The sequence below is a fragment of the Taudactylus pleione genome, unplaced genomic scaffold (genome assembly GCF_031769625.1).
Source record: "Taudactylus pleione unplaced genomic scaffold, aTauple2 ptg000190l, whole genome shotgun sequence".
NCBI classification, from domain to species: Eukaryota; Metazoa; Chordata; class Amphibia; order Anura; family Myobatrachidae; genus Taudactylus; species Taudactylus pleione.
Window position 1 is genome coordinate 6,891,296 of NW_028284592.1, and position 27,581 is coordinate 6,918,876.

General features: G+C 43.9%; 1 protein-coding gene across 1 annotated transcript in view; it reads left to right on the forward strand.

Annotated features, from left to right (window-relative positions):
* Positions 1-7,699: 7,699 nt before the first annotated feature.
* The window catches only part of LOC148519366 (zinc-regulated GTPase metalloprotein activator 1-like), a 70,433-nt gene continuing 50,551 nt past the window's right edge, over positions 7,700-27,581 (forward strand). The window contains exons 1-5 of the mRNA XM_088476606.1: positions 7,700-7,828; positions 19,655-19,774; positions 20,438-20,524; positions 22,339-22,435; positions 24,728-24,819. Coding sequence (XP_088332732.1) covers positions 19,669-19,774; positions 20,438-20,524; positions 22,339-22,435; positions 24,728-24,819 — 382 coding nt within the window. The 5' untranslated portion in view covers positions 7,700-7,828; positions 19,655-19,668. The remainder of the gene's footprint in view (positions 7,829-19,654; positions 19,775-20,437; positions 20,525-22,338; positions 22,436-24,727; positions 24,820-27,581) is intronic.

Sequence of the window (27,581 nt, forward strand, 5' to 3'; positions counted from 1 at the left end):
CAGGAGACTGCCAGTCAGTGATTGATAGTCTGCTGCCATTTGGGGGTGGGAGGGTGCAGCGATGGCCTCTGTTTCCCAAAACGGAGGCATGTCGCCGTCGTTGGGGGGGAGGGAAGAGGCCAGGATCTCCGTCGGCCGACAGAGATTTCCTAGCCTCTTTCTCTCATCTGCGGCGGCTGATGTGTGGCCCCATGAGTCACTTAGCCAGCCGATGTTCTTGCAGATTATCCGATGCTGTATTGTACAATGCAGCCTGGATAAGTAATGCATGCAGTGGACGTGAAGCCTCCTGCTGCATTACCATAATTGCATGGATGGAATTGCAAAGCTGCTTGCGTGCATCTTTGAAACTCCGTTCTAAGCTTAATCAGGTCCATTGTCACTAATTATGGGAAGAAAGACCTCATTGGGGTGAGAGATAAACAAGCGAGGCTTCCATCCCAGATAACCCACATTATATTAGCATGTGAAGTTACAATGGAAAATCTGAGTTAATTGAATCTACCCCATAGTGTATTCTAGTTGTATGTTTGACAATGATTAATTTATGTAACTAGCCAGCGCAGCATGGAATTGTGATGCGAACATGCATGATGCAATGGTGATATCGGAAAGACAATAAAAAAAAGCTTGATCAGTTAGCAAACATGCTGGTTAAAAAATCACTGTAATATAGTATACTAGACTTAGAAATACACACATAAAACACTTGTGGGCATACAGTACCTGATCAGATAATTGCACCTAGAATTTAGACCTGTGTGGCTGGACCATGCCTTGGCTAATACCCCTTTCACACTACCAAAATAACCCGGGTTATTGTCGGGTCGCGGCTTGGTGTGAAAGGGTCCCTGCAAAATAATCCTGGTCGAGTGACTCGGGAATCCAACCCAGGTGGCGAGCAGAGTTAGACACGGGAACGACCCATGTCATGGTGCAGTGTAAACAGTCTGACCCAGGTTATGTGACCCGGGTCATCCCTAAAATTAGCTGATTGGCGACTGTGGAGCAGTCATCACCCACTTTTTATGACCTCACAACAGTGGTGTCCCTCTCCGTGGTGGCTGCAGGTGTGGACCAACTTATACTGCAAGTAAGGGGCGTGGCCTCACAGGCTAAACCCCTGTTTTAGTCACACCAGGATGCGGACTGCTCCCGGGGAGCAGTTTGTGTGCAATGCCAGCTCCCTCCCTATGTCAGGAGCCGAGTGCAGCACGTAATGTTACAGTGCAACACCCGGCTCCTGTAACTGGGGAGGAGACGGCACTTTGGTGTCACCCCTCGGCGAATGACACCCGGGTGCGGCTCGCGTCCCCCGCACTCCCCTTGTTACATCACTGCCTCACAAGTTTAGCAGGGCAGATACGGGTTCAGTGTGAGTGGGGCCTAACCAGGAGTAACCCAGGTCGAAGATGCAGTGTAAACGGGGTCTGACCCGGGTCTCATCTGGGACTGACACACGTTCAAAATTCGGGTCGGAGCTGGGATTTTGGTGTGAAAGGGCTATTATTAGTCACACAGGTCCAAAGTTAAATGAAAGTAAAAAATATCAAAGACCATACACAGTGAAACAACTTAATATTTCTCCCTCAGGAGTAGCTTATTCCAGTTGGCTGTGATAGAGATGTCCTTCGACCATCAATGGTTTTGCAACCATCAATGGACTATTGCCGATGGCAAGTGTTTTTTTCCATTGATGGCACAGCAGTGATGTCGCACCATTGATGGAGATGCCTGATGTTGATAAAACATTGGCTGCACCGGTCCAATGGTCAAGGTCTACATATGCGCAACCATTGGAGGCTTATTCATCGATGGATTTCTAAAGATGGTTTAAATACATCGACCATTAATGGTACAGACCTCGATGGCCATTGCTAGGCTATGGTAGTGCTGTCCTTAAGTCACAAAGCACAAATTTAGTCGGCGTTCCTGGGCGGTAATAGTGGGGTGGATAGCCAGACACAGGCATGTCACGATCGCCGACTGCGTCTCAACGCAGTTGCACTGATTTTGGCTGCCATGTTCAGATGGACATTCTGTGCGTCTTGAGCAAAGTCCGATGGTACGACCGATGGTACATATTTTTATGCACAGCAGTGGATTAATGCCGCAGACAATGGGGGTCTCTGTACAAATTCCATCAGCATTAGTGACCATCTCTGAATAAGGCTCATTATGTGTTAAACGTTAATGAGATAAAATTAATTACAGAGAATGTAGAACCTTGATACAAGAATATATATATTTTTGATTCCTTTCTATCTTTCAAGCTTTTCTATCTGTCCGCTCGCAAGTGGGTCGATGTTCTGCACTGAGCATGCGCACGACGGAGGGAGCTCCGTAGTGCGCATGCGCCAGACGCGACGAGCGAAGGACTTTCCTTCGCTCGTTGTGTCTGATCAAAGGGGGCGTGCTGTCAATGTTGATTGACAGCACGCCCCCTTTGGTGGGCGTGCCGGGGGCGTGCCTCCCTGACGGGGGCGTTCCTAAGGGAACGCCTACCGTCAGAAGCCGGCCCACTGACATCACTAGTGATGTCAGTGGGAGTGATTTTGGCTCTGATAGAGCCAAAATCACTCCGGGCCTTGCGGTTGAAAACCTCAACCGTAGGCTCCGGCTCGCAGTTTCGATGGTCGCGATGGTCAAGACCATCGCGGCCATCAAACTGCACGCTCGTATAGGCTGTGGGTGGTGACCCACAGCTATACGAGCGTCCAGGAGGACGCTCCATAGTTATGGAGGACGGCCCTCATTCAGAGCGTGCGCTCTGCTCAGAGCGTACGGCTCTGAATGAGGGCCATTGTTTCCACTTGAAATGGACTTATTTTTTTTCCACCAGAAATCTGGTTACATTAGTGCCCAATTAGGACGGTCTGAACACTGCACAGAGCTATGTGCTCACTTGTTATTGTTGTTTGATATCGCTGTTTACTATTGTCATTTATTGGTATTAAACCTTTGTTTATTTTTTACTACGTTGTTCACTTTACTATTAATTTATACAAACAAGCGCTCCTACATATCTCTTTTTGCAGGTAGCAGATCCTGCTTCTTAGGAACTGCCAGTTTGGATAAGCATTGTGTATTTGGCTGACAGGCGCACCTTATCATTTCCTTCTCATAGCACACTTGCCACCATTCCCGGAATGGCGAGGGACTCACGAAAAGCGGGTGCTGCTCCAGACGCCCAGAAAAGCATACGAGTATCCTGCAGTTTGCTCTACATACAACAAATGTTTAATGTATAGATAACACTTCTTGACAAATTTAGTGTTATATGTGTCAAAATAGAATATGTTATATTTACAGCTGTGCAAGTATATAAAGTAGACTGCCATATTGCAATTTATGGCCAAAGGCTGCACTATGTGATTGTGGCAGACTGGCAGTATATCCTGCATCATGGCATAAAAAAAGCAGCAGTGAGCACAGCTAACACAAATCAGCTTAATACATGGAATGGTTATGCAGATCAGTTTCTAAAAAAAAAAACCATAACCATAACTGTCCTCTATTATCCTCCATTGTCTGATACAAAAAACTGTGTCCCAAGCTGACCATAAGATAGATGCATGTGAAGTAAAGGAGGCGAATTTGCTCAGCTGGCATCGCAGAGTTGTCCACATCTTACGTACTGTATATAGCCAGACTTAAAAAAATGCACATTTGTTCAGAACGCATTTTGTGTCTGCCAGTCTGACACTAATTCCGTCCAACTCAGCATGAGCCCCTTAGTGTCTAACTTGCCCTATGTGAATGAAAAACTACTTACTGATGTGGTTTGTTAGCAAATGACCCCACTTATGATTACTGACATTACCCTTAACAGTACAACTGCATACAAAACTATTAAAGCACCAGGGGCGTTTTAAGAGAGGAGGAGGTCTGTGTGCAGACTCAGGGCCTGATTCAGCAAGGATCGCAGTAGCAAAGACGCACGCAATTGGTCGATGAATTCGCATTGCGCATGCATCGCAGTGCGCAAACTAGCAATTACGATGGGAACTGCGTTTGCAAAGGCTACGCAGATCCAGAGCACATTGATTGACAAGAAGTGCCGTTTGTGGGTGGTGACGGGGGGGTGGTCCAAGGGGTGTCCAAGGTTACGGATGTGTGTAAGGGGAAGTGGACGTCCTTATGGTAAGCTGTGATTGCAATGCGATTGCAAACATTTGCATTTCACCGCTAATATTAGCAACTGCGGTGCGTGCAGAATAGCGATCCTTGCTGAAACAGGCTATCAGTGTGGGCCCCCTCCTCTATCTGGCGGCGCAGTAGATTCTGGCTTAGTGCGTCCCTGCCAGTTTCCCGAGGACAGCAGTACTGCGCATGCGCGAGTCACCTGGAAAATGGCCGCCACTATTTTCCCAGTGGTTTTTGCTGCTCTGCAGCTCATGGCTGGCTCTGCAAAGCAGCACTCTGGAGGCTACGGACAGGTAAGTATAAGACCATATGGGTGCAGGGTGTGTGGTGTGGGCCCATGTGCCCAGCACACCCTGCACCCATTATAGATAGGCCCCTGTAAAGCACATAATGTAATGCATGGCTGCCACCTGCCCCACATTTGCAGTGAAAATTCCTATTTTAAAAGGCTGGTGTCTGACAGTTTTTGTACCTGACAAAAATGGCACGTTAAAATCATTGTATGCTGCACACAAATCTTGGTAAGTATTCTTATTATGTATGCTATGCTGTATAGATTATATATATGTAAATTATGACATGTACGGTTTATGATCATATACAATTCCTCAAAATCTTTCACAATGCCAAAGAAGGACACACAATTTGTTATATTAAGTCAGTTTTTTATCATGATTATATGATCATCACCCTTTATTTATAAACGCCAACATATTTTTCAGCACAGGGAACATGTTGCAGACAGATTTCTTATAACTATACAGTAAAACATGTGATAAAGTTCTCCCAAAACAAGCTTAAAAACTAAGAAGCACAGAGAGCAGTTGAGACATAAGGAAGTGGTGACGTAACAGCAGCAGCTGCTGGAAGTGTAGTGTCATAATAGACACATGCATACAGACTGTAACTGTATGCTGTTGGGTCATGTATTGTACCTAGTGTACATCACCCCTGTCTGATGAAATGTCTTTCTGCAGTGTCCTATAACTGTCTTCAATACTCCCAAATTTACAAACTTCCTCTGTGACAAGGTGATATGCTCTTTTACTAATTATAATCAAAATAAATTTAATGGAACTGAATTAAATAGAATTAGAAAATACATGAGTTTCTCTATTCGCTTCATCTCTTTCCAAATATTTGAGTCATGTAGAGAAGTATCGTATTCAAACTATGTCATTTTTGGGCTTCTTGAACAGACAAGAGCCACACATTTTGGGGCCTGTTTATCAAGCCCATTTTATAAAATTATGCAGCAGTTTCTGCATAATTTTATGTATTCCTACTATATACTAACAGCCTAATAAAGGAGATTTCAGAAAAATCTTCTGCAAAGGGCACATTAGTGCTGCAGATTGCATTACCTATTATTAATGGAGACTGTGGGCTGGCCCCTATGTACCAAACTCTGGTCCCATTGATTTCCACCATCATCAGATGGCGTAAACCGGTTTACGATCCCTCTGTCCGGCTCCGGATCTGACATTGTGCACCTGTGCAGTGTCAGTTTCACAGGAGTCTTCCACAAATGTGAGACTTGGATACAGGATGCCGGTGCTCGGGATCCCAGTGGTCAGAATCTAGGCTCTGGTATCCCGACGGAGTTATGATACCGACACCTGTCGATAAGTATCCTAACCCATACTTACCGACTTTGTGGCTGCTCCCTCCGGGAGGGGGCAGCCAGCTCTGTGCCAGGGGTGTGTCGGCAACATAAGTGGGCTGTGTGGTGACATGGCGGTGTGATCACGTCAGCATGGCCCCTGCCCTTACCTTTTATATTACCTGCATTTTAAAGCAGGGGGCGGGACCACAATGACGTGATTCAGCGTGAATCGCATCCCCCTCCTCAGACCGCCCACTTTAGCTCGATAAGTCGGTGCGACGTGCCCGGGGGGCAGCAGCCAACCCTGGAGACTTGCCTGCTCTTGCAGGGGTCCGGGAGCACCACCAGATTTTCGTGAGGCTCCCGGCTAAATTGGGAGAGTAGGCAACCATGATCCTAACCCTACTAGGATTTTGGCGCCGGCATTCCGACAGCCGGGATTTAAACTACTTCCCCCATCAATATGCTGGGGATGTAACTCGCTGGGACTGTGGTTTCTGTGAGTTACACTTAGTACATAATAAAACAAGAAGAAATAACAGCGCTGTTAGACACCTGTAACCAATAGATAAAATGTAACCAGCTATGTCAAAAAGAAAATTTAATATACTCATAAATTAAAATAAATACATCATTGGCCAATGAGACACATACACGATATACAATAAAAAATAAAAATATGTAACACTGTGATGAACAATCACAATTTATAGAAACACCATATCTAAATGTATCAATTAGCAACAATCTGCTAATATTTAGAAAGCAGTAATGTCAACTTCAAGTGGCTCATTAATCATTCACTTTATGTGAGAGAGATTAAGTTCTTCGTATGCACAAGACTACAAATCTATTATCATATTTTAATTTATGAGTATATTAAATTATCTTTTTGACATAGCTGGTTACATTTTATCCATTGGTTACAGGTGTCTCACAGCGCTGTTATTTCTTCTTGTTTTATTCTGTATACGGTTGGCAACCCTAACAGCAATGTGACACACCAGTATTTAAATTTAATTGTGATTGCATGTGTGTCCTTTTTGCAGCGCCATTGGCTTTTTTCTTGTTTTACACTTAGTACATAGCTGATACATTTTTGGGAAAAATTAAAAAGTCTGTTGGGAGATGGACTGTTAATAATAGCGGCACTGCCCCTAATGCTGGCCATACACGGGACCATTGATCACACCATTTGGACAGTTTCTACAGGTTGGACAGACCAATCATTTGAAAATAGTTGTATTTTGAGTCTTCTGCGACCCAGATGCGCGTCCCCGCCGCCGTCTAGTTGGATCGCAGATCAGATGTTTTTGCAGAGCGATCTCAACTGATCGTGTATGAATTGACACACATTATGTGATGTGACTGATCAAATCGTATCGTCTTATGTGAAATAGTTGCATTTTAAATACAAATCGTCCTGTATCTGAAGGGAAAAAATTTCAAGGGAAATTATACAACTGATCTGACCAACTTTTGCATCTCACCGTGTATGGCCACCTTAAGTCTCCTGGAATTATAAGTAAAGTGACAAAAGTAAATATTCTCAAACATTTGTTTGTGTGCAATATAATTTCAGAATCTAAGCAGTGCCATCAGTATTAAATCCTTAAATCCACAAGTTTATTTACAGTTACACCCATCTAAAAATAATTTAAGGCAGACACTCATTATACACTATTAATTGTTGCCCTACTATTAACCTAGATCTACTGTGTGTACTACTGTACTGATTTATGTTGTTGGAGGAGGGAAGCCAATCACAGCGTGCCATGTTCTTTTAATGCTACTGCATATATTATTATTAAGAGATTATTTAACATCCTTGACAAGAATGTTAAATAACCTCCTAATAATAATACAAGCAGTAGGATTCCTTGTGTAACATCTATGTGTCAGAACGCAGTCCCTGTTGCAGGAGGAAGCATTTAGTAGCTGCACAGGAAGAGGTTGCGATGTACACAATCACATGGGCTGTGCCGCTGTCTGGGCTGTGCCGCTGTCTGGGCTGTCAGTCTGTCAGTGATCAGTGAGACTACTGCAGGCAGCAGCAGTGATCTTCCTGGGGGTGATGTATGTAGTTATTTATTGGGGGTCTCTGATATTACGGCAGTAGGAGAGCTGCTACTTATGTAACTTCACAGCACAGACCCATAAGGCTCATATCTATTCCAAGCAGTTAATGGAATTTGCAAAGCATGCTAATGCACCTACTGTACAATGGTGTCTGTTATATTTTTGTGTAGTTCTTTTTAATGATCTGACCCATTTACACATATCACTGTATAGAAGAACATTATGTTTTTAGGTTGGAGTTGCTGTAAATGTTTATTTAAAAATCGAACAGAACAGGAGTAATTTACTTGGATTTAGGATATATTTTATGGGAGTAGATGGGTGGTTCTGGTACAATCCTACTTACATGTGGTATATAGACACTCATTTGACTAATATATTAAGCCAAAATAAGACATTTAAATAGGATTCCACAGGTGTAAGTGTGCACCCATTCCCTGTTCTGTAGTGTGCCTCAAAGGGATCTTGTCAATATCCGACAGTCGGGATGCTGGTGCTTTGAATGCCGGCGCCAGAATCCCGACACCTGTCGGAAACCTGGTGCCGACATCCTGTCGGTATGTACTGCGGTTAGGGGGAGGTTTAGGGTGCGGGGAGGGGGAGGTTAGGATACTGACCGACAAGTGTCAGTATCCTAACCATGTTGGGCTGCCTGCGACAGGATTCTGACCACTTGGATTCCAAGTGCTGGCATCACGTACCCAACCCGCCTCAAAGACCTCCCCCCCCCCCCACACACACTTGCAGTAGGATTGTTGGAATGCCGCTGTTGATATCCTGACTGCCGACATCTCGTAATACTCCTCTTTAGGACCAATGGCTTCATTCATATTGATTTAGTGTTTGGGTAAGCCTATTAGTGAAATAAATCATTACAGTGAGGGGATGTCAGGTCGGCTTTACTACATCTGTGTATTGTACAGTAAAAAAAAAATGTATTACAGTGTTAGAACTATGCCTTTGAATACATTTTCCAACATAGAGTGTACTTGAAAGGTGCACAAATCATCCCACTGATAGACATTTCTACTGCCAGTGGGTGGATGTCTTTGGGGTCCCCCCACAGAACAGGGAATAGGTGCACACTTGCACCTGTGGAATCCTATTTGAATGTCTTATTTTGAGTCAAATGAGTGTCTATATACTACATGTAATTAGGATTGTACCAGATCCACCCATCTACTCCTATAAAATATGCCAAATCCATGTGCTTTCATTACATTCATCTGCATGCACACAGAAATAAGCACATAACATATCTGGCAAGTAAATAGGTGGGGTACGGGGTCCTGGCGGTTGGGATGCCAGCGTTCAGAATACCAACACGGCATCCCGACAATCAGAATCCCGACCCACTAAGGTAAGGGTCCTAAACCTCCCTCTAACCCTAATACTTACTTTCGGTATGCCATCGGTCGGGATTCCTGCGCCAGTATTCTAAGCGCCGGTATCCCGACCGCCGGGATGGTAACTTCATCCCCTTTGACGTTATGTTTCTTTCTTTCCACTGCCTGCAGTTCTGCAATCTCGTGCTGGGTACACACTGACAGATACATATATATGCTGTCCGTCGGCCAGTGTGTACCTGCGATATGTCGGTGAACGTCGTCGTCTGCAGACCGCCCGTACACACAAAGCGGCAGCCGCAAGGAGGGGGACGGGACACGCCCCCCAGCCGCCGGGACCCGAGGGCACAAGCAGACGATGGCCGTTCAGTGTGTATGAACGACCATCATCTGCAGATATTTCCGTCAGGTGTGTACCCACCTTCAGAAAACTAGATTCAGAGTAATTTTCCAGAGGCAATTCCACAAACTGAAAATTATGTATGAACAAGTTGTACAGTTAGGTCAATTTGCTCAAAATAAGATTTGCAGGGACGGTTTATTTTTTTTGGTTATTAAATTACTTTAAATATTGGTAAAACGTGTATGTTGTTGTTGTTTTGTGACCTTTAAGTTTGTTTCTGTTACCATGTGATAATGGCAAAATATGTGAATGATTATAGAGTATGAGAATGGTGATTTAATAGTTATGCTGCATACACACATATAGATTTCCTGTCCAACCATCCAACTAGTTGATTGGTTGGAATGAAAATCTGGTAAGGTATGGGAGTAAATGATGATCAGCAATTTACTCCTAAATGCCAGAAAACAGATGAAAATGGTCGTCAGACAAGTTTGTTAAATGTTTGCTCTAAACAATTTGTTCAAACAAGTTTTTGTCCATTTTCCGGCGTTTGGGAGCAAATTGCTGATTGTCATTTGCTTTCATACCTTACCAGATTTTCATTCCAACCAATCAACTAGTTGGATGGTTGGACAGGAAATCTTTACGTGCGTATGCACCTTAAGTCTGTCTGAAATTTCTGACAACAGCAACAAAGTGATCCGAAGAGTATTTTCTTGCATGTAATATTTAGTGTGTATTTCCCCATAGTAAATAAAATGCACAGTAGCTGCCAGGGTTGCATAAAATTGGATTAAAAAAATAAAAATTAAAAATTATTTATTTGATTTAAATAGTTTTTTTTTATTTTTTTAAATAAACATTTAAGAGTTTAAAACGGTTACGGAAAAAACATTTTAAAAAAAAAATCCTATTTAAATCCCAAAAAAACATTATTTTAAATCAAATAAATCCAGTTTTTGATTTAAAAAAAATAAATAAATAAAAAAAAAATCCAACCCTGTACTAGCTGCTCAGTATTAGTGTACAATGGCCACTGAGGCAGCATTGTGTAAATATAGCCGAAAGCAGGTCATGTGTAACTAGAACAACTTTAATTCATGTGGCCCAATAAACCTACCAACTTTATCATGAGACAAGCCAACCTGCTAACTTCTCTCAAACTGAAAGATTTTGTGATTTCACTGAAGTAAGCAGACACAGTTGTCTACTTTTGCTTGTTAAAAATAGAGTGAAAATAATAATAATAAATTGTGTGCGGATTGCTTCCACTTTCTAACCAGCACTGGCCCTCCATCATTTTAAGGTAACCAGCACTGGCCTGGTTGGTGAAACTAAAGAAAGAAGGACCTTGCATTAAGGCTCCAAGCAGCCCTAGGCCCCTTGGGTTTCCCCAGGGGAGTCCAGCCCACAATAATGCGCCATGGCTCTTCCCTGTACAACAGGGTAATAAAGGGTTACAAGTAGCAAAATCACCTTTTGACTTTGGTGAACTACAGTACCCAGCATAGTCCAGTCGACGAAAAAATGGCTGCTCAGAAAAGCTGCCTCTTGGCGAACCACAAGAGACATCTTTTGCAAATAAAAACAAAGGCAGTTTTAGAAAAAACATCTTTAATAAATACAAACTCTTGTAGTGTTTTTATCATGTCCTGCAGTAGTTAAAATCAACTGCAGGGCACCTGTGAATCAAACAAACAAAAAACCGTCTGCAAGCACTGCCTGAAATAGACAAAATAGTCCCAGCTAGGAGCGTCTGAAACTACTTGCCTATCTTTATCATTGTCCTCTAGGCCATAACTAGGGGTGTGTGACTAATGCTGCCACACAGCGCAAGGGCTTTGTGGGCACCATCGCCGCCCCACGGCCCTTGTTTCTGGCTATCAGGGTGTCTGCAACGATACCCTGCAGCCAGGATCGCTTGTGCAGCGCCGCTCGGAGGCTCCAGACTGAAACACTGTAATCTGTGTAGCCAACCAGTTGTCCTCATGTAGCCTGGTCAGTTCTGCACTAACCAGTGCTGCCGGCATGCGCAGAGGGAACACGGTCGGCGCAGGGTGCATTTGTGCACTGTTACGGCCTTGGGCCTTGACAGGCTCTATGCTTATATGGACATTCTCACAGGTTGTTTCAGGTCAAACCGTGTAAACTGCTATGTAAGCATAGAGCCAATGTGGATTTGAGCAACTTTGGGACAGTTAAATAATGAAATAAAACAAGGCTGAAAGCAAACTTTTGTATTGTTTTTATTTGTTAAAGTATTTGATTAAATTAACTGTTTCTATTGGCATGTTTATGGGCGGGCTTCGGGTCCCAGCCGATACCAGGGCAAACTGGCACTTGTGGTTGTCCAAGTCCCAGCTTGCCTTGGCAGCCGAGCCATGTTTGGACCTATAGTTTTCCAAAGACAAAATATTTTTACCAGTTATAATCCTTTATTTTCCCTATGCCCACTGACCTGGACTGTGGGGAAGAGACCTGGTGCTAGGGCTGATTATACCCAGGAGGTGTCTTGCACATATTTATGCAGGCCCGACTTTCCTGGAAAGCTGGCCCTGGTACCAACTGGCTTGGGGCTGGTTGATGGAGACCACCACACGGCAGGGGCACTCTCTATGGCTCATCTAGCCTAGGCTGGCAAAGCTCAGTGCTGAATAAAATAAAATCAGAAAGGGGCCCACTCCGATTTCTACCCTAATTTTGGGGTAACCAGCACAGGGGTGGAACAATATCATTCTTGTGTATCGCCAGCTTAAGTGTAATGGACCAACACTAAAGTAGGAAGAGGAAAGACACATGGAGCAATTCATTTGTGTTTGGTGCCCATTAATTATCGCTCCTGTCACACCCAAAAGCGCCATGTTTAGCCGCGTAAAGCAGCTAAACCCGTCTAAAGTACTGGTTAGGGTGCTCAAACTACAGACCTTTTGCACCTTTCTGCTCACCACCTCAGGAGGGTGCGAGCAGAAATGTGTGTGCCCCATCGGAACTACAATTTAATTGCTCCGTTGGGCACCCATTAACTAAAGCCACAATAAAATCAATTGAATTCTCCCTTTAAAATTTGTTCAGCACTGTGTAAAATATTGTAATTTTATAAAGATTTACTAATAATAATTAAACTGGTACACAGGAAAAAGGGGAGGCAGCCAGTAATGCCAATCAAATTCAGAGTTTTATTATTGTAATCCTAAGCAGTGGTTACAACATGAAACTAAATGTATGATTGGTATCTGTCCTGGGAGCGGTAGTACTTAATTTCTGTGAATATCTTAGGGGATACGCACATGCATGATCTGGCTAGTCAGTGCACACCAATACAGGTGAACTGAACGCCCGAGCTTAGGTTTTCAGATTTGCTAAAAAAAAAAGAAAAAGATAAATATAGATAAAATTGTAAGACAAAGTAGTTTAGTGTCCATTCTAGCACTCTGCACCTGTCACGAACAATGTAGTTATTCTTTCCTATCTGGGGTGTCGCTCTCTCCTCCGGTGCTTCTAGCACACTCAGCTGATGCAACAAACTGCTGAGATACAGACCAGAGTATGCTAGAAGCACCAGAGCGGAGAGCGACACCCCAGGCAGAAAAGAGGATCTGTATGGGTTGTGACAAGTGCAGGGTACTAGAAAGAATACTATAGAATGATAAGCATATAATTTACCCTTGTGCATATCGGTGTGTGTTTATAGACTAAGAAACTTATCCGACAATTTAAAACTGGTATGTAATGCTTAGATTTGTTCGTTGATAGTTCATATAAACGTTAACATTTTCTGCAGAGGAAAGAAAAGAATATTTACTGTCATACTACTTTGTTTCCAGTAGAGGGTGGTGTGGGGAAGACGTGCATGTGAAAGGAGTAGATGGTCTGCATGTCTGCTCCCTAGGGTAATTGGTTGGTATGTGCAGTGCTCCTTCTTTTTCACTCGCCCCAGTGTCAGAACTGTCTACAGCTGGTTCCCTATTCATAAGCATACAATCTTATGGTGAATGTCAAATAATAAAAAAATAAATAAATCTGGATTTAATAGAAATACAAGTAGGGTAAACCTGGGTACACATTAGATAATGTGTGTACCCAGCGGCGCACAATGCGACCGAATGATAAATTGAGCGGTCCATACACACTACATGATCTGGTGTCCGACCGCCCAATATGTCGTCTTTCCCCCGCCGCATCCACAAGCATGGTGTTGTTCCTTGAATTTTCAGATTGACCTGCACTGCAGGCTGGTCTGATACTGTGACAGACGATGCGCAGGAGCGTGCAATAGAGCGTGCATAATTGATAATGTGGACGCTTTGTTGTTCCGATCTGTCGGAAAGTGGCAAATCGTCCAATAAATTGTCTGTGGGATGCGGTCAGGAAGCCGACGGTAGAAATGCCGGCCGCCGGGCTTCCCGGAAGGGGTCTAATGACAGGCGTTGAAATCCCGACGCCTATCATTATTCCTACGCCAGGAGCCCAGCATACCGAACGAAGGTAAGCCGGGCGGCGGCCGCGGACAGCCACGGAGAGGGTTAGGTTTCCGGCGTCGGGATTTGAACCGCCATTCATACTAATTCCTCTAATGTGTACCCAGCTTAAGTGTTACAGATTGACTGGCATGCATAGGCAAACATGCTGTGATGAGGATTTTCTGTAATACAAAGAGGTCTTCCTCCTTCCCTTACTGATGATTTAATTAATTCAGTATTAGGACATACAAAGCTAAAAAACAAACAACAAAACCATGCCGGTAGCAGTAGCTATGTTTACCTTATAGCTTATTTACTTTGGTGAACAGCTGAACACCTTTTGATATAAGCTAAATAAAAACATCTGCCTTGTTATTATGTTAACCGTCTTGACAGGAAGCACATTGGTCAGACCACAATCTATGGCAGTGTCTTCTTGGTATTGTATATTATTTCTGAATAAATTCTGCGCCTCACAAAATTTGTTTATTAGGTTTAAGGATGTTTCTTTAACAATTGTTAAGCAAATTAAGTAGTATGCATGTCCCTAAACTTCACACCTCAAGGGATGTTTGAAGAATATCTTCGTACAGTGGTTTTGAAAATGAAACACTACACTTTGGTTCTGTTTATATTGTAAGATCCCAGAGACCGTAGACAAGTCACTGTGGGCCTGATTCAGACCCGCTCACGAGCGCAGTGGGTCGATGGTCAGCCAGTGCGAACGCGCGAGCCTGGGAGCGTGTGAGAACTTCACTCGCTCCGGGGCTCACTACAAAACGGGGCGGCTGTCGATGGTGATCGACAGCTCGTCCCGTTTTGTAGGCGGGAAGGGGGGGGTGGCTGGACAAACTGAGGTGTTCCCGAAGGAACGCCTGCCGTTTGTGAGCGGCCCTACTGACATAATTCGTGATGTCAATAGTGAACGTTCTGCTCTATTAGAGCAGGAAGTTCAATCGGGCTGGTGGGGTCTCGTCGCAACCATCGCCAGGCCGCTCGCAAAAGCTGTGGGTGGTCATCCACAGCTATGAGAGCGGCCTGGAGGCGGATTTTTATTATTTTTTTTTTAAATCCGCCCTGATTCAGTGTGTAGTGTTCCCTCTAGCTCCAGCGCGCGCGGCCAGAAGGGGGCGTGGTTATGAAAAGGGGGCGTGTCTATAAGACGCTTCCCCTTTTCGTCATACTTGGGGGCGTACCCGGCGCTTACGGACATGCCGGGCAGCCCCCAAGCGCTGCAGAAAGGGAGAATAGATGCCGGGCGCATGCGCCAGGCGTCTTTTCCACCGGCGGTGACCGGGTCACCGCATGTTTGTCCACCCGTGGGACACTGTGTCCCGTGAGTGAGAATGGCTCCCGCAGGCTGTTAGGGCAGGGCGCTTTTTGCTCTCCTCCTGGAGGGCAGGGTGCTTTTTGTCCTCCAGAAGGAGGGCAGGGCGCCGCGCCCCGCTAAAACAGCCTAGCGGGAACGCTAAGTGCGTGCGCTCGCAAATAGCGAGCACCTCTGAATCAGGCCCTGTATACTCTCATAACAACTAATAGTTTGTCTGTGGTGTAAAGCAGTGAGGGAAAGAGTATTTAGACTACTAACTGGGTAGTTTCTGTAAGGCTTTTACATGCAACCTTGTTCTTCATCATTGAGGTAGGATGGAATTTAGAGAATACTTAATGTAATGTGAAAAAAAAAGTAAAGTTATTTGTGTTATTAACTTATGTGAAAGCCTGTGTACAAGTGAGCTAAATAATACATCTGTGTTTATAGTTTCTATTCGTAATTATGCCCAAGGTGCTATCATTTTCCTTTAGAACATCAGCTATAGTGGCTCTCCTCTGTCTTGCAACTCTGTTTTGAACGCTATATTGAATTGTTGCCCTTTGCTCATTTACGATTTACCATAACTCATTAGAGTAGTGTCCTAAATATGTGGCTTCAGCTATCAATGGTATAGGAATCAGCAAATGTCCATTCTCAACTTACAGTGTAATGGTGCGTACACACGGTCATACAGCACCACGATCAGATAACGATCGTTATCTGATCGTCCTGCATGTGTTCGATGATCGTTATCGAGCATCCAACACATACATTAACAACTCTGACGACTATAACGACCCGCATTTAACAATCGCGGTTCCCTATAGTAAACAGGCTAACTGGTCGATATCGACCAGGTTGGCCTGCATGCACGGTCGATGGTCGTCATTGACCATTCGTGCTTGCGCATTGACCATCGCTTGGTCGTTTGCAGGGGCCAGAAATTGTACGATTTTTAACGATATGATCGTTGTCGTTAAAATCTGCAGCTTATCTGACCGTGTGTACGGGCCATAACAGAGATACAGTGGTAACATACATTTACCGTCACACTTTATATGTCATGCTGGCGAGTAGTTATTTGGTGGGGGTGCAGGATGGCTGCCTCCGCCTTCTCCATTTGCCGGGCTGAGATTTTGTTACCAGCGGACACCCGGCGGCTCCCTGCCTGCAGCCGGAGCTCCGCCTTGTGGCTCCCTCAGTGGTTGTAGGGAGAGATGTCATGACGTCTCTCCCACAGTCCCGAGCGCGAGGAGCCGGCGGACAGCAGCGGGCGCAGGAGGAGGGATTTAGGCGAGTACAGTGTGTTTTCTGTTTGTCTTTATGTGTAAGGGGGGCACTACTGCTGTGGGCATTGTATAGAGGACACTACTGCTGTGGGCATTGTATAGAGGACACTACTGCTGTGGGCATTGTATAGGGGCACTACTGCTGCGGGCACTGTGTGTAAGGGGCACTGCGTGTAAGGGGCACTACTGCTGTGGCCATTGCGTGTATGGGGTACTACTGCTGTGGGCATTATGGGGGGCATGGGATGTAGTCATTATCCCGGCTGTCGGGATGCCGGTGTTGGAATCCCGACACTTGTCACTGACCGCTGGCTTCTCAACAGTAATTATTGGGGTTAGGGGGAGGCTGAGGGTTAGGCAGGCATTGGGGGGGGGGTTAGGCTTAATTGAAGAGTAATTTACTTACCTTCATCTTTCGGCCCCTTGGATTGTGTACGGGATGCCGGCGCTCGGGATCCTGGCGGTCAGAATCTCGGTGCCGGCATTCTGTAGCCAACCCAAGGGACACTGCTGTGGGTGCATAACGTGAATAATGAACACTACTATGTGGTGTAATGTGAATTATGCTACTGTGTGGCGTAAAATTCAATTGGAGGTATTATTGTGTGGCCACACATCTTGCGTATTAGCAATTCCGTGCTTGCTAATACGCAAATGTAGCAGAAGTAGCATTTGTAATCCCAGCACGGCGACAGAGGTCACAGACTGGGATCACGACCATCGGTTGTCGATGGTCGAGTTGGTGGACGGCGCCGGCCAGTTGAGTAAGCCTCAGCTTACTCAGGCTGGCCGGCTTGCGAGGCCAGGAAAGTGCGCCCCTGGTCTTGACACTCAAGGAAAACGGGATGGACATGCCGTGTCCGGGAACGCTGGCCACCCCCTCCCCCGCCTTGCCCCTTGAATGGCTCTGTCAATCAGGAAGAGGCATCGAAGGGGCTGCGCGCGATTACGCTGGACCCATTCTGCACACTCGCACTTGCTTGCAATGCTGAATCAGCCCCTCAGTTCTGCTAGTCACAAACATTACTCCCACATTGTATTCAATGTAATTGACTCGGCGTATGGTGAGATGAACTGAATATTTATGTGGGAGAGGACAGTGTTAAACAGCCCCATTCATGTCTATTAGCCATTTGGCACGTTCATTTCAACCGAGTTTGTACAACTTTATTAACATGAATAAGCCATAGAAACCAATGGGAAAGTTTGCATGGACCATAGGCGTTCTCAAAGCTGGTTACCCACTGGTGTCCACTGCATTTGAATTTTCTTTTAATGCAAGTGTAATGCATGCAAACATATCCCAAAAATAAAACCCATTCTATTGTATGAGTATACAACCATTTGCAATCATATTTGCATATGTGGCTAAGTTTTTGGATGCTGCTTTCAGTTTGTTAAAGCATGTCTCTGCATTTGCAAACCTCCATTGCTTACTGTGCATGCTATACACAGTGTTTTATAAGTAAGTATACTGTCCTCAAGGCACACTCATCAGTTGTGAGTGAAAAACATATAATGCTATATGTATATCTACTGCAGGATATGCATCTTTATGGCTATTAGTATATACAAAACAGGGTTTGTTCAGTGGTCCTGTTTAAAATATCACACAAGCACTACAAGCCAGCGTCACTGAAGACAAATGCGTAAATGAAAACTGCTATGAACAAAGGTTTATATTGTTGATTCTTCCCCTAAGGCAATTAATAAAGGACAACTTTCAGCTTTTTTTATCATAAAGGATTGATTCATAATGATCCCCAAATCAGCATGTGCCTGATAGTGTTACTGTGTGCTAAAGCTGCTTTTACCCAAATACTATTGTTAACATTCATAGTGAAGTGAATCAAGATGCAGTACAATAAAGTCCCTTATTAACTCCCATTAAAAATAAAGCTTAAAATGATGTAAACAGGTATGGAAATGAAGCCTACTGGTTACAATGACTCATTACCTACTTGATCTTGGGGTTGGTTACGATATGTCTGCTCTATTATTTGCTCACATTGCAAGTTACTTTATTCTGCTCAACAGTGTCTTAAATTTACCTTTCAATCTGACCTCAAGATAGTTACCACCACATCTCAGACGTGACCTGTGGATAACCAGGCTAAGGTTAACAGCCTGTGGGAGAGACCTTTGCTTTATACAGATTTATTTAGATATATTTCTAGAGCTTTCACCAGGACTGTAACTGGGGGCTGTCATTGGCAACTGCATTTGGCTTGCAGGGTGCATGGAATGGCAGCCTGTAGAGTCGCTGCAGAGCTGCCTGGAGGGTGGTTAGGACGCTCAGCTTCATCCTATTTCTGGTGGGCCTGCCCAGTAGTCTTCATGATGTCATATGTTTGGAGGAGGGAGGAATAGGGCGGATTGTCGCCTTGCTATGGCCCTGGCTTTCATCGCTAATGGAGCGTACACACGGTCAGATTTGTCAGACTTGTCAGATTTGTCAGATGAACGATTGAACGATTAAACGATTTGAACGATTTTACCAAAGTTTTGAACGATTTGAACGATTGAACGATTTTTGACTGCATTAAAATGAATGGAATCGTCCAAGTCTGACTGCAAACACATCAGATGTCAGAAATCGTTATCTGACCATCGGGAACGCGCATCGTTGATCGTCCATCGTTCAGGCATGTCAGATATGAACGATTTTCCTTCAGATATGAACGACTGAACGATTTTTAAATCGTTATCGTTCATATCTGAAGGAAAAATCTGACCGTGTGTACGCTCCATTACTAACAATAGTCTGTTCTTATCCCAAAATTTTAAGTTATTTTAGAACTTAATTTTTAAGTGTGGTGAAGTCAATCTTAAAGGGTACTCTATTCTCCACAATTCCTTCTGCTTAATTGTGCCAGCATTGAGCAATGTACATCAATTCTAGGCAATTATGTCTTACTCCACCCCTGCAATTTCATACATCCCTTATAACTAGGCTGTGCTCCTAATATATTTTATTGTAAGGATTTTCACATCTCAGTTGAAGCCCAGGAGCTAGTACGGCTTTCTGTAATGACATCATCCTCTTTCCCATAATTTGTTTTGCTTGCAGAACCTTCTGCGTGGATGGAGGAAGATGAAGATTGCCCAGAACTTGTTCCGATAATAGATTTCCAAAAAGATGATCAGCCACAGACTAAGATTCCAGTCACTATCATAACAGGATATTTGGGTAATCCAAAAAAATATGATAAGGCCTTTGAATTAATGGGTATCGATAATGAAAGATGAATAAAATAAAAATATTTACATGCAAATACAACTTTAATTGTCAGATGTAATGAGAGTTCACCCCATTAGCACTATAGGAAAAATAGCGTTGCGTTTTTTTGTAATGAAATGCATTTGCAACACAGTATAAAATGGTTTCATTTTTAGAACAGAAAAAAAAATATTTGCAAATATAGTATACTACAGGTATCTTCTACAGGTTTGTTATTACAGTAATTTGCTTACTTATGTTTTAAGCATAGATCATAAGGTCTGATTTAGTAATCTAAATGCAACTTCCTGTCATTTTTTTCAAACTGGTAAGGTAGTTTAGTTTTATCTGATACAATACTGCCATTTAGTGGAGCCACATGATATAGCAACTATACAAATCTGACCCACTCCACCTTGTGCTGCACTTTGGTAACCACTAGAGGGCCATATATTCCTTATTTGATAGGTGGCTTTTTATTATAAAACTAGTAATACACTACTTATGCTCAATTAGAATATTTTCCAAAATATGTTAATTTTATGACATCTGTGGTTGAAAATCACAGTTCTAACCTATGTTTGAGAAGTTTATGCTGACTTTGTGTATTTTTTTTTTTTTTACATCAATTAGGTGCTGGAAAGACAACACTTTTGAATTATATTTTGACTGAACAACACAACAAGAGGATTGCAGTCATTGTTAATGAGTTTGGCGAAGGTAACATGTCATTGTGCAATTATTATGATAGAAAGACTTTAGACTAATATACTGCTCCTGTAATAAGATGCTTAATTGTTCCTGAAGCAATAAAAACTATATTTTCTTTTAGAGTAAGGAGCTAATTTGGTGGGTTATAGTGTTTCTATGGTAACAAAACAATAGTTGTAGAATTTTTTTCATAATTCTAGTGATGACTGTGGTCCTGATCAGGGCCAGTGCACGTTTTCTGGACACCCTAGGCATTTCTTCAGCCTTGCGCGCCCCCCCTCCCCTCAGATAGCTAAACAAGCCCTTATACAGTGCCCCCAGCAGTGGTCCCCTCTATGCAGTGCCCAAGTAGTGGCCCCCTATGCAGTGCTCCCAATAGTGGTCCCCCTATGCAGTGCCGCTTATATAATACCCCCAGTAGTAGTCCCACCTACGCAGTGCCCCAGGTAGTGGTCCACCGTATGCAGTGTCCCTTATATAATGCCCCCAGTAGTAGCCTCCCCCAGCAGTGCCCCCAGTAGTAGCCTCCCCCCAGCAGTGCCCCCAGTAGTAGCCTCCCCCCAGCAATGCCCCCAGTAGTAATCATGCCCCCAGTAGTAGCCTCCCCCCAGCAATGCCCCAGTAGTAATCGTGCCCCCAGTAGTAGTCTCCCCCAAGCAGTGCTCCCAATAGTAGCTTCTCCCCAGCAGTAGCTTCTCCTCAGACAGACCCCCCTTTAAAAAAACTAAACAAACTCCACTTACCTTAATCTCCGCTCCGGCATCCGCTCCTCTGTCCCCCGGGCTCCAGCAATCCCCGTGGTCCGCTTTGCATGATGGGAGAGACGTCATACCATCTCTCCCATCACCCACTGCGGGAGCTCATGAGTGAGTCTGTCTGACTCTCATCGTCTGCTAAAACAAACACACAGCTGCCGGCGTCGGCGGCTGTGTGTTTGTTCCTATTAGTGTAGTGTGGACTGCACTTATGTGCAGTCTACACTACCGCCCTGCAGCTGCCTAAGTGTGCCTAGTGGTAGTTCCAGCCCTGGGCCTGATCAGCAAGGAACGCATGCTAGCAGACGCACGCACCTGTCCGCTGCGAGAATATGCTAATCAATGCACACTCACTGAGACCGCAGCACAAGATGCAGACGCCCGGCCCCATACTATGCCGCCCATCTCCCTTTACTCACAGCCTGATCAGCACACAAGATAGCTTAAACATCGGTAACATTGAGAGCCATCAGACCCATACACATAATAGTGGTTGACTTGACCTACCGCAGGATTTTGTCCGCTTCCTGTGTACAGCTTATGGTATGGCTGCGTATGCCGCCGCACTGCCTTAATTATGCACGTCCCTATAACAGCGTTATAAATGACCACCCGCCGTCAGCACCCACAAACGGCACTACACGTCAATCAATATTGGAGGGGTCTGCGTACACACTGCGTGTAGTCTGCACATCCTAACCCGATCGCACTGGCTAGTTCGCGCAAGCGCAGTACGATGCATACACATGCGCAGTACAAAAACATCGGCCGGCTGCTTGCGTTCTCTCCTGTGCGCTCCTTGCTGAATCAGGCCCTCTGACCCCTACAGCTAGACATCATTGCATTTGGGAACATCCTGACAACTGGATTATGATGATACTATGGTAACACAAATCATTAATAATGGTCCAAAGAGCAGATTGAAAAGAGCTGTACATTGGGTGACAACTTTCTATCAATTATATCACACCCCCATAAAAGGTCCTGAAACATATATGTAGAACTCCCATTGCAATATTACCTGTACAATATAACCTCTCCAATGTATTCCTCTTGTATGCTTTACAGGGAGTGCTGTAGAAAAGTCATTAGCCATCAGTCAGGCTGGGGAACTATATGAGGAGTGGTTGGAGCTAAGAAATGGATGCCTGTGCTGTTCAGTGAAGTAAGTCAAAAATTTGGTAGAGATAGGTGAGCAACTCAGAGAGGCCTGGTGAGAACCCTTCGATGTCATGTCTTAGGGTCTGTTCTAGAGGGTCTGAGACATTCAGACTCTGCTGTGTATGTGCCTATTCCCAATGCCTACATCAATAGCAGGCTCCATGTGTCATTGGTATGTGTTATCCAGTTCTGTTGTTCTCATGAGGAAAATAATGATTCAACAATAACGTCTCTGTTTGCTTGAAAGACCTGAGCTCAATATGCTTGTGTCCACCTCTTTGTGCTGTTTGAGACCAAGATGTTATTTTATTTGCATATTTGAAGTTTATGTATACATTAATTCACATTTGAAAGTATTAAACTTAGATCTGTATAAAAGATAAGGGTTATAGACAAATTATTCAGTCATTCAGTTTGTGATCTACAGTAGATTAATAATTTGGTTTTATCTCAATTTACAATCTTTAGAGATACTGGAGTTATTTGTGCTATGTATTATATTAAAACTAAGAAATGGTAATAGAGGGCATTAAAATTCACCATAGATTGTTCCATTAAACCGTTAATTATTTTGTTTAACTTTTTTGTTTTTATTTTTTTTAGTATCTCAACTTTGTTAAATGAACATATATACATTACTTGTTTATTGAAACTTGGTGTATAATACAGTGTACTCCAAATGGTCCTTTACTGGAGTGCACATGATTACCACCTATGTTCAGTACACCATTTTATGTTTATATCATGTGGAAAGGACCAGTCATTGAGCTATCCTATTGCACTATGGTCTTCCCTGGCCAAACGTCAACTTTAACTCACAGCTTTATGCTGATTGGCCTGGAGGAAGCTGGCTCGGGATAGTGTATAGCACCCTTAGAGCACGCTGGATTGTATGGTTAGTGGGGCCTGTGGGAACCCACTTTTCTGCTTATTGTGCGTACTGTATTTTCATGTATAAACGCTGCACCCCGTGAGATGACGGCAAAAAAGCCTAAAGAAACCAAAATCCTCCAGATATGCTAGACCCATTGTAGAAGTGACAAACTCCATAAACGCTGTTGTAAGCGGGATCAGAGGAGATAGGAAAGCAGAACAGAAGGCAGAGGTGATAGTGAGCTACTAGCGGGAGAGGAGGAGCACAGGGCTGAGGTGACTCCTGCTTTCTGCTCGCAGTGAATTTCGTTATAAACACCACAGAAACGTGTAAACCCTGCTGTGTTTATGTATTAGAATACGATGTAGGGGCTAATGTAGTAAACCAATTCACTGACATCTGATAATCTGGTGGCAGGTTCTATTAAGGTTTTAGAGTTGTTCAATCTGTTCAATCTGCAAAGTACCTAATAATCTGCTAAGGTGTTAACCTAGCAGGAGACAAGGGACTCGTCGGCAGGGGGGCCGAGTGGCAAGGGGTGTGGAGCAGCGGGCAGACTTTGAAGTGCCGGGTCCATTTACTAGTCTGTCTTGTCTCTGACATGCTCAGTAGGTGTCTGAACTCTCAGGCAATGATATTACAGAGACTGTTGGGGACAGGTCAGAGTTCACACCAGCTGTCAGTAGTTGTTAAGCCGGGTACACACTGGAGCGATGTCTGCGTGATATGACGTTTCCAGACGAATCGGAACAACACATCAGCTGCATTGCTCAGTGTGTGCTGCCAATATGCGCGCTCCCTAGGATGCTTGCGACATCGTTGAGTCGGCCGGGCAGCATGTAATGAAGGTATCGCACCATCGTTCATTACCTCGTTCTGATGTGTACCCAGGATCCGATATGTGGGCCTGTTGGCATATTGGCTAGGTACACATCCTCAGTGTATATCCAGCATTACTTATGCTGGGCATAATGCCAGATAAAATGTGTGTCATACCAGCGGACCTTTCATTTGCCAGCCTGACACCAAGCAGATAACGTGGCCATACACTGTGAGATATATTAGAGTATGGCCATGATATCTAGGTTCCGCCACTGGGCAGGAGACCTTTTCCCATTCCTCTCCTGTGAAGGAACAGTGGAAAGGTTGGGCGGCATACACTGCCCAATGCGACCGACTTTTACTTTAAAAACATTACATCGGGCAGATGTGCTGGACGATTCTGCATGCCTGACCGATCAATATTTTCGGATCAGTTGCGCACATACATAGTACAAATATCTGGGCGATCATAATGCTCTTTCCATCCTGTCTCTGTACACACCACTTGCAGTTCATTTTAATTAGTTTCCTACCTCTGGGAACTTTTTAGCTATTAAAGAAAATATTGTTTACACCCTGTATGTACCTTTTTTGCTACAGGGACAATGGATTGAAAGCAATAGAAAATCTAATGCAGAAGAAAGGGAAGTTTGACTACATTTTACTGGAAACAACTGGTTTAGCTGATCCAGGTACCTGCATATTGTACTGTATTTCTACACTCATCCTGAGCAGATATGTGAGTCAGCATAAGGCCATGCTTCCATATAAACCATTGCAAAATACTTGGTGAATGCTGCACTATGATCTATTTACAAGTAAACTGATGAATACTAGTAATCAACATCAATTGCTCAATTTCTACATTAGGGTCCATAGGGTATCCACAGGATACCTTGGGGTATAGGCGATGGCAGCAGACATCCAGGCACCACAGAGTTAAAAACTTCTCCATCCTCCCAGGATGCACTGGGGTCCCTCTCCTGTACACCTGTGGATACCCTATGGACCCTGATGTAGAAAATATGAGATATGGTAAGAACTTACCTTTGTTATCTCTATTTCTACGAAGTCCATAGGGTTCCACAGGACTCCCGCCCTTTCGCACCTGTACTGCAGATGGGCTGTGGTTCTGGTCACCAGTTTTTCCATCTCCCTCTGGTGAGAATGTGATTCTTGTGTGTTCCAGACTTTCTTCTCTCTCTCTTTATTCTCTTCCGGCCTATGGCTTGTGACGAAACTGAGTGCCTGAGGCTCGGGGGCGGGGTATAGAAGAGGGACCCCAGTGCATCCTGGGAGGATGGAGAAGTTTTTAACTCTGTGGTGCCTGGATGTCTGCCGCCATGGCCTATACCCCAAGGTATCCTGTGGAACCCTATGGACTTCGTAGAAATAGAGATAACAAAGGTAAGTTCTTACCATATCTCATATTTTTTTGTGTGGTGAAAACGTGGCTATACAGCAATTTTCTTTTTTTCTCGGGCAATTCAATTACCCTCCGTTTTTGGGCTATAACACATAGGATCCGGGATAAGTTTTTGGATCCATGTGTTTTTGCGATGACGGCTGCGAAAAAATTGCACCTATCGAGGGTTTTGTTTCACCTGCCTCCGGGCAGATGAAAAAAAATCCCGGATGGTGACTGCTTCTTGTCAGCAGCCCAGCACACGCTGCTGTGTACTGTGCTGCAGCAGGACGAGGAAGACTATTGCCGCAGGGGGTGTGGCCACGCCTTATGTGATTAGGCCACGCCCCCCAATAAGTTTTGAGTCTTCAGGGCTAATTGAACTAACCTGGGGAATCAATTAGCCAGCAGAAACCTACCGCGGCTAATTGATTCCCCCCATAGGTCTTCCCAATGCCAGTTCCTCTTATTATACTCTCAAAGAGGTCAATCCTATCAGGGGTGAGTCATTGCGCTAATGGCAGCACTTTACGGCAGCCTGGATTCGCTGAATTTTGCTTGCAGCCTGCGAATTCAGGCTCAGAGTGGGCCGCAAAGGGTGTGAGGTTCCGGTCCGTTGCCGACACTTTAAAGCCGTTGCTACGGCAATTCGCACATAATTGGATTGACCCCATTGTCTTAAGTCCTTTATAATTTCTCTCATTCAGCTGCAGCAGTAGATTTGGAAGTTTTACTACTACATGCCTAATGGGAACCATTGTCTGTAACGGGCTATAACTAATAACTAACATGATTACATACATTATAAATGTTATTACAAATAAGTGTTGCCTCTAATGCAAAATAACATGCCCATGTTCCATCCCCGCCGTTTTCAAGGTCTACAAAGTCTTATTTGTTATGCAGTACTCTGTTAGATAAAAGAGCTGTTACTGTTTTGTTATTTAGGTTGAAAATAAAGATTTCTGTTATTCCCTAACAAATTATTGTGGCACAATACTAGGCTTGTTATGTCACAGACATTTTGGGGTTTATATATTAGAATTTGTGTAAGCGAAAACAATAGGTTTACTTGGGTGTTAGGAATTGTAACCAATTGCCCAGTTATTGTTAAACAAGCCTTTCGCGTGGGGGACCAGTCCTCTCCATACACTACAGATTGATATGTATAGATGCGATACACTTGGGGACTGGAATTAGGTAAACAATACAAGTCACACTGTAGAGTTTAGCTGGTCACTGGTTGCTTTGCGATCTTACAGTAGATATTCATTCCTACATGTTTTGATAGTAGTGATAGTTTTAGAAATAAATAAAAACTATGTTAAAGTTCTGTTTTCAGTCCATATCCTTCTGTATTGGCAGAATGACGAAGCTCAACTTCATTGTAAGGTTCCGTTCTACTGTTTAATGTTTACGTCATAAAATCACACTTATATTTAATTACATGCTACAGCCAACTAGATGGGGAATGTTGTGTTTCATTGTTTCAGTGTCCAGCCAGATAAAATAGGAATTTATCCCGCCTCATGGCACTATTTACGTGATAAAACTGTTCTAACTTAATTGTACTTTTATGATGATATTTGTCCTTAAAGTGGAAGAGCTGCGTGTAACCTTGTCACTATGAAACAATCCTTATTGGCACTTGAGTTATTTCTCATTTATCAGCCTGACACACAGAGGTTCCTAGCCAAATAATTGTCATGCTAAAGTAATTTCATTTAAAAGACAAGACATTGATTCAGCCCCTGTTACTTGCAAACCCCATTTCAGCCAAATTGGAAAACTATTAGGTTTTTGGGACAGAAATCAATCGGTATCAGGAAACCATCAGGTTCTATGGTGCTTACTATATCCTGCATGGGTAAGCACTGCAAGCAGCTGACAGGTATTACAATGTTGACACAAAGTGATTCTTGGACAACCAGATTTGATCTTGTCAGGAAGACAGCTCCAGACGCCTCAGCGAGCTCTGTTACCATTGCCTCTCATCTGTTTGGACAGGCCTGTCATGCACAGGTCTGTGGTGCTTTTCAGAAAGTGCAA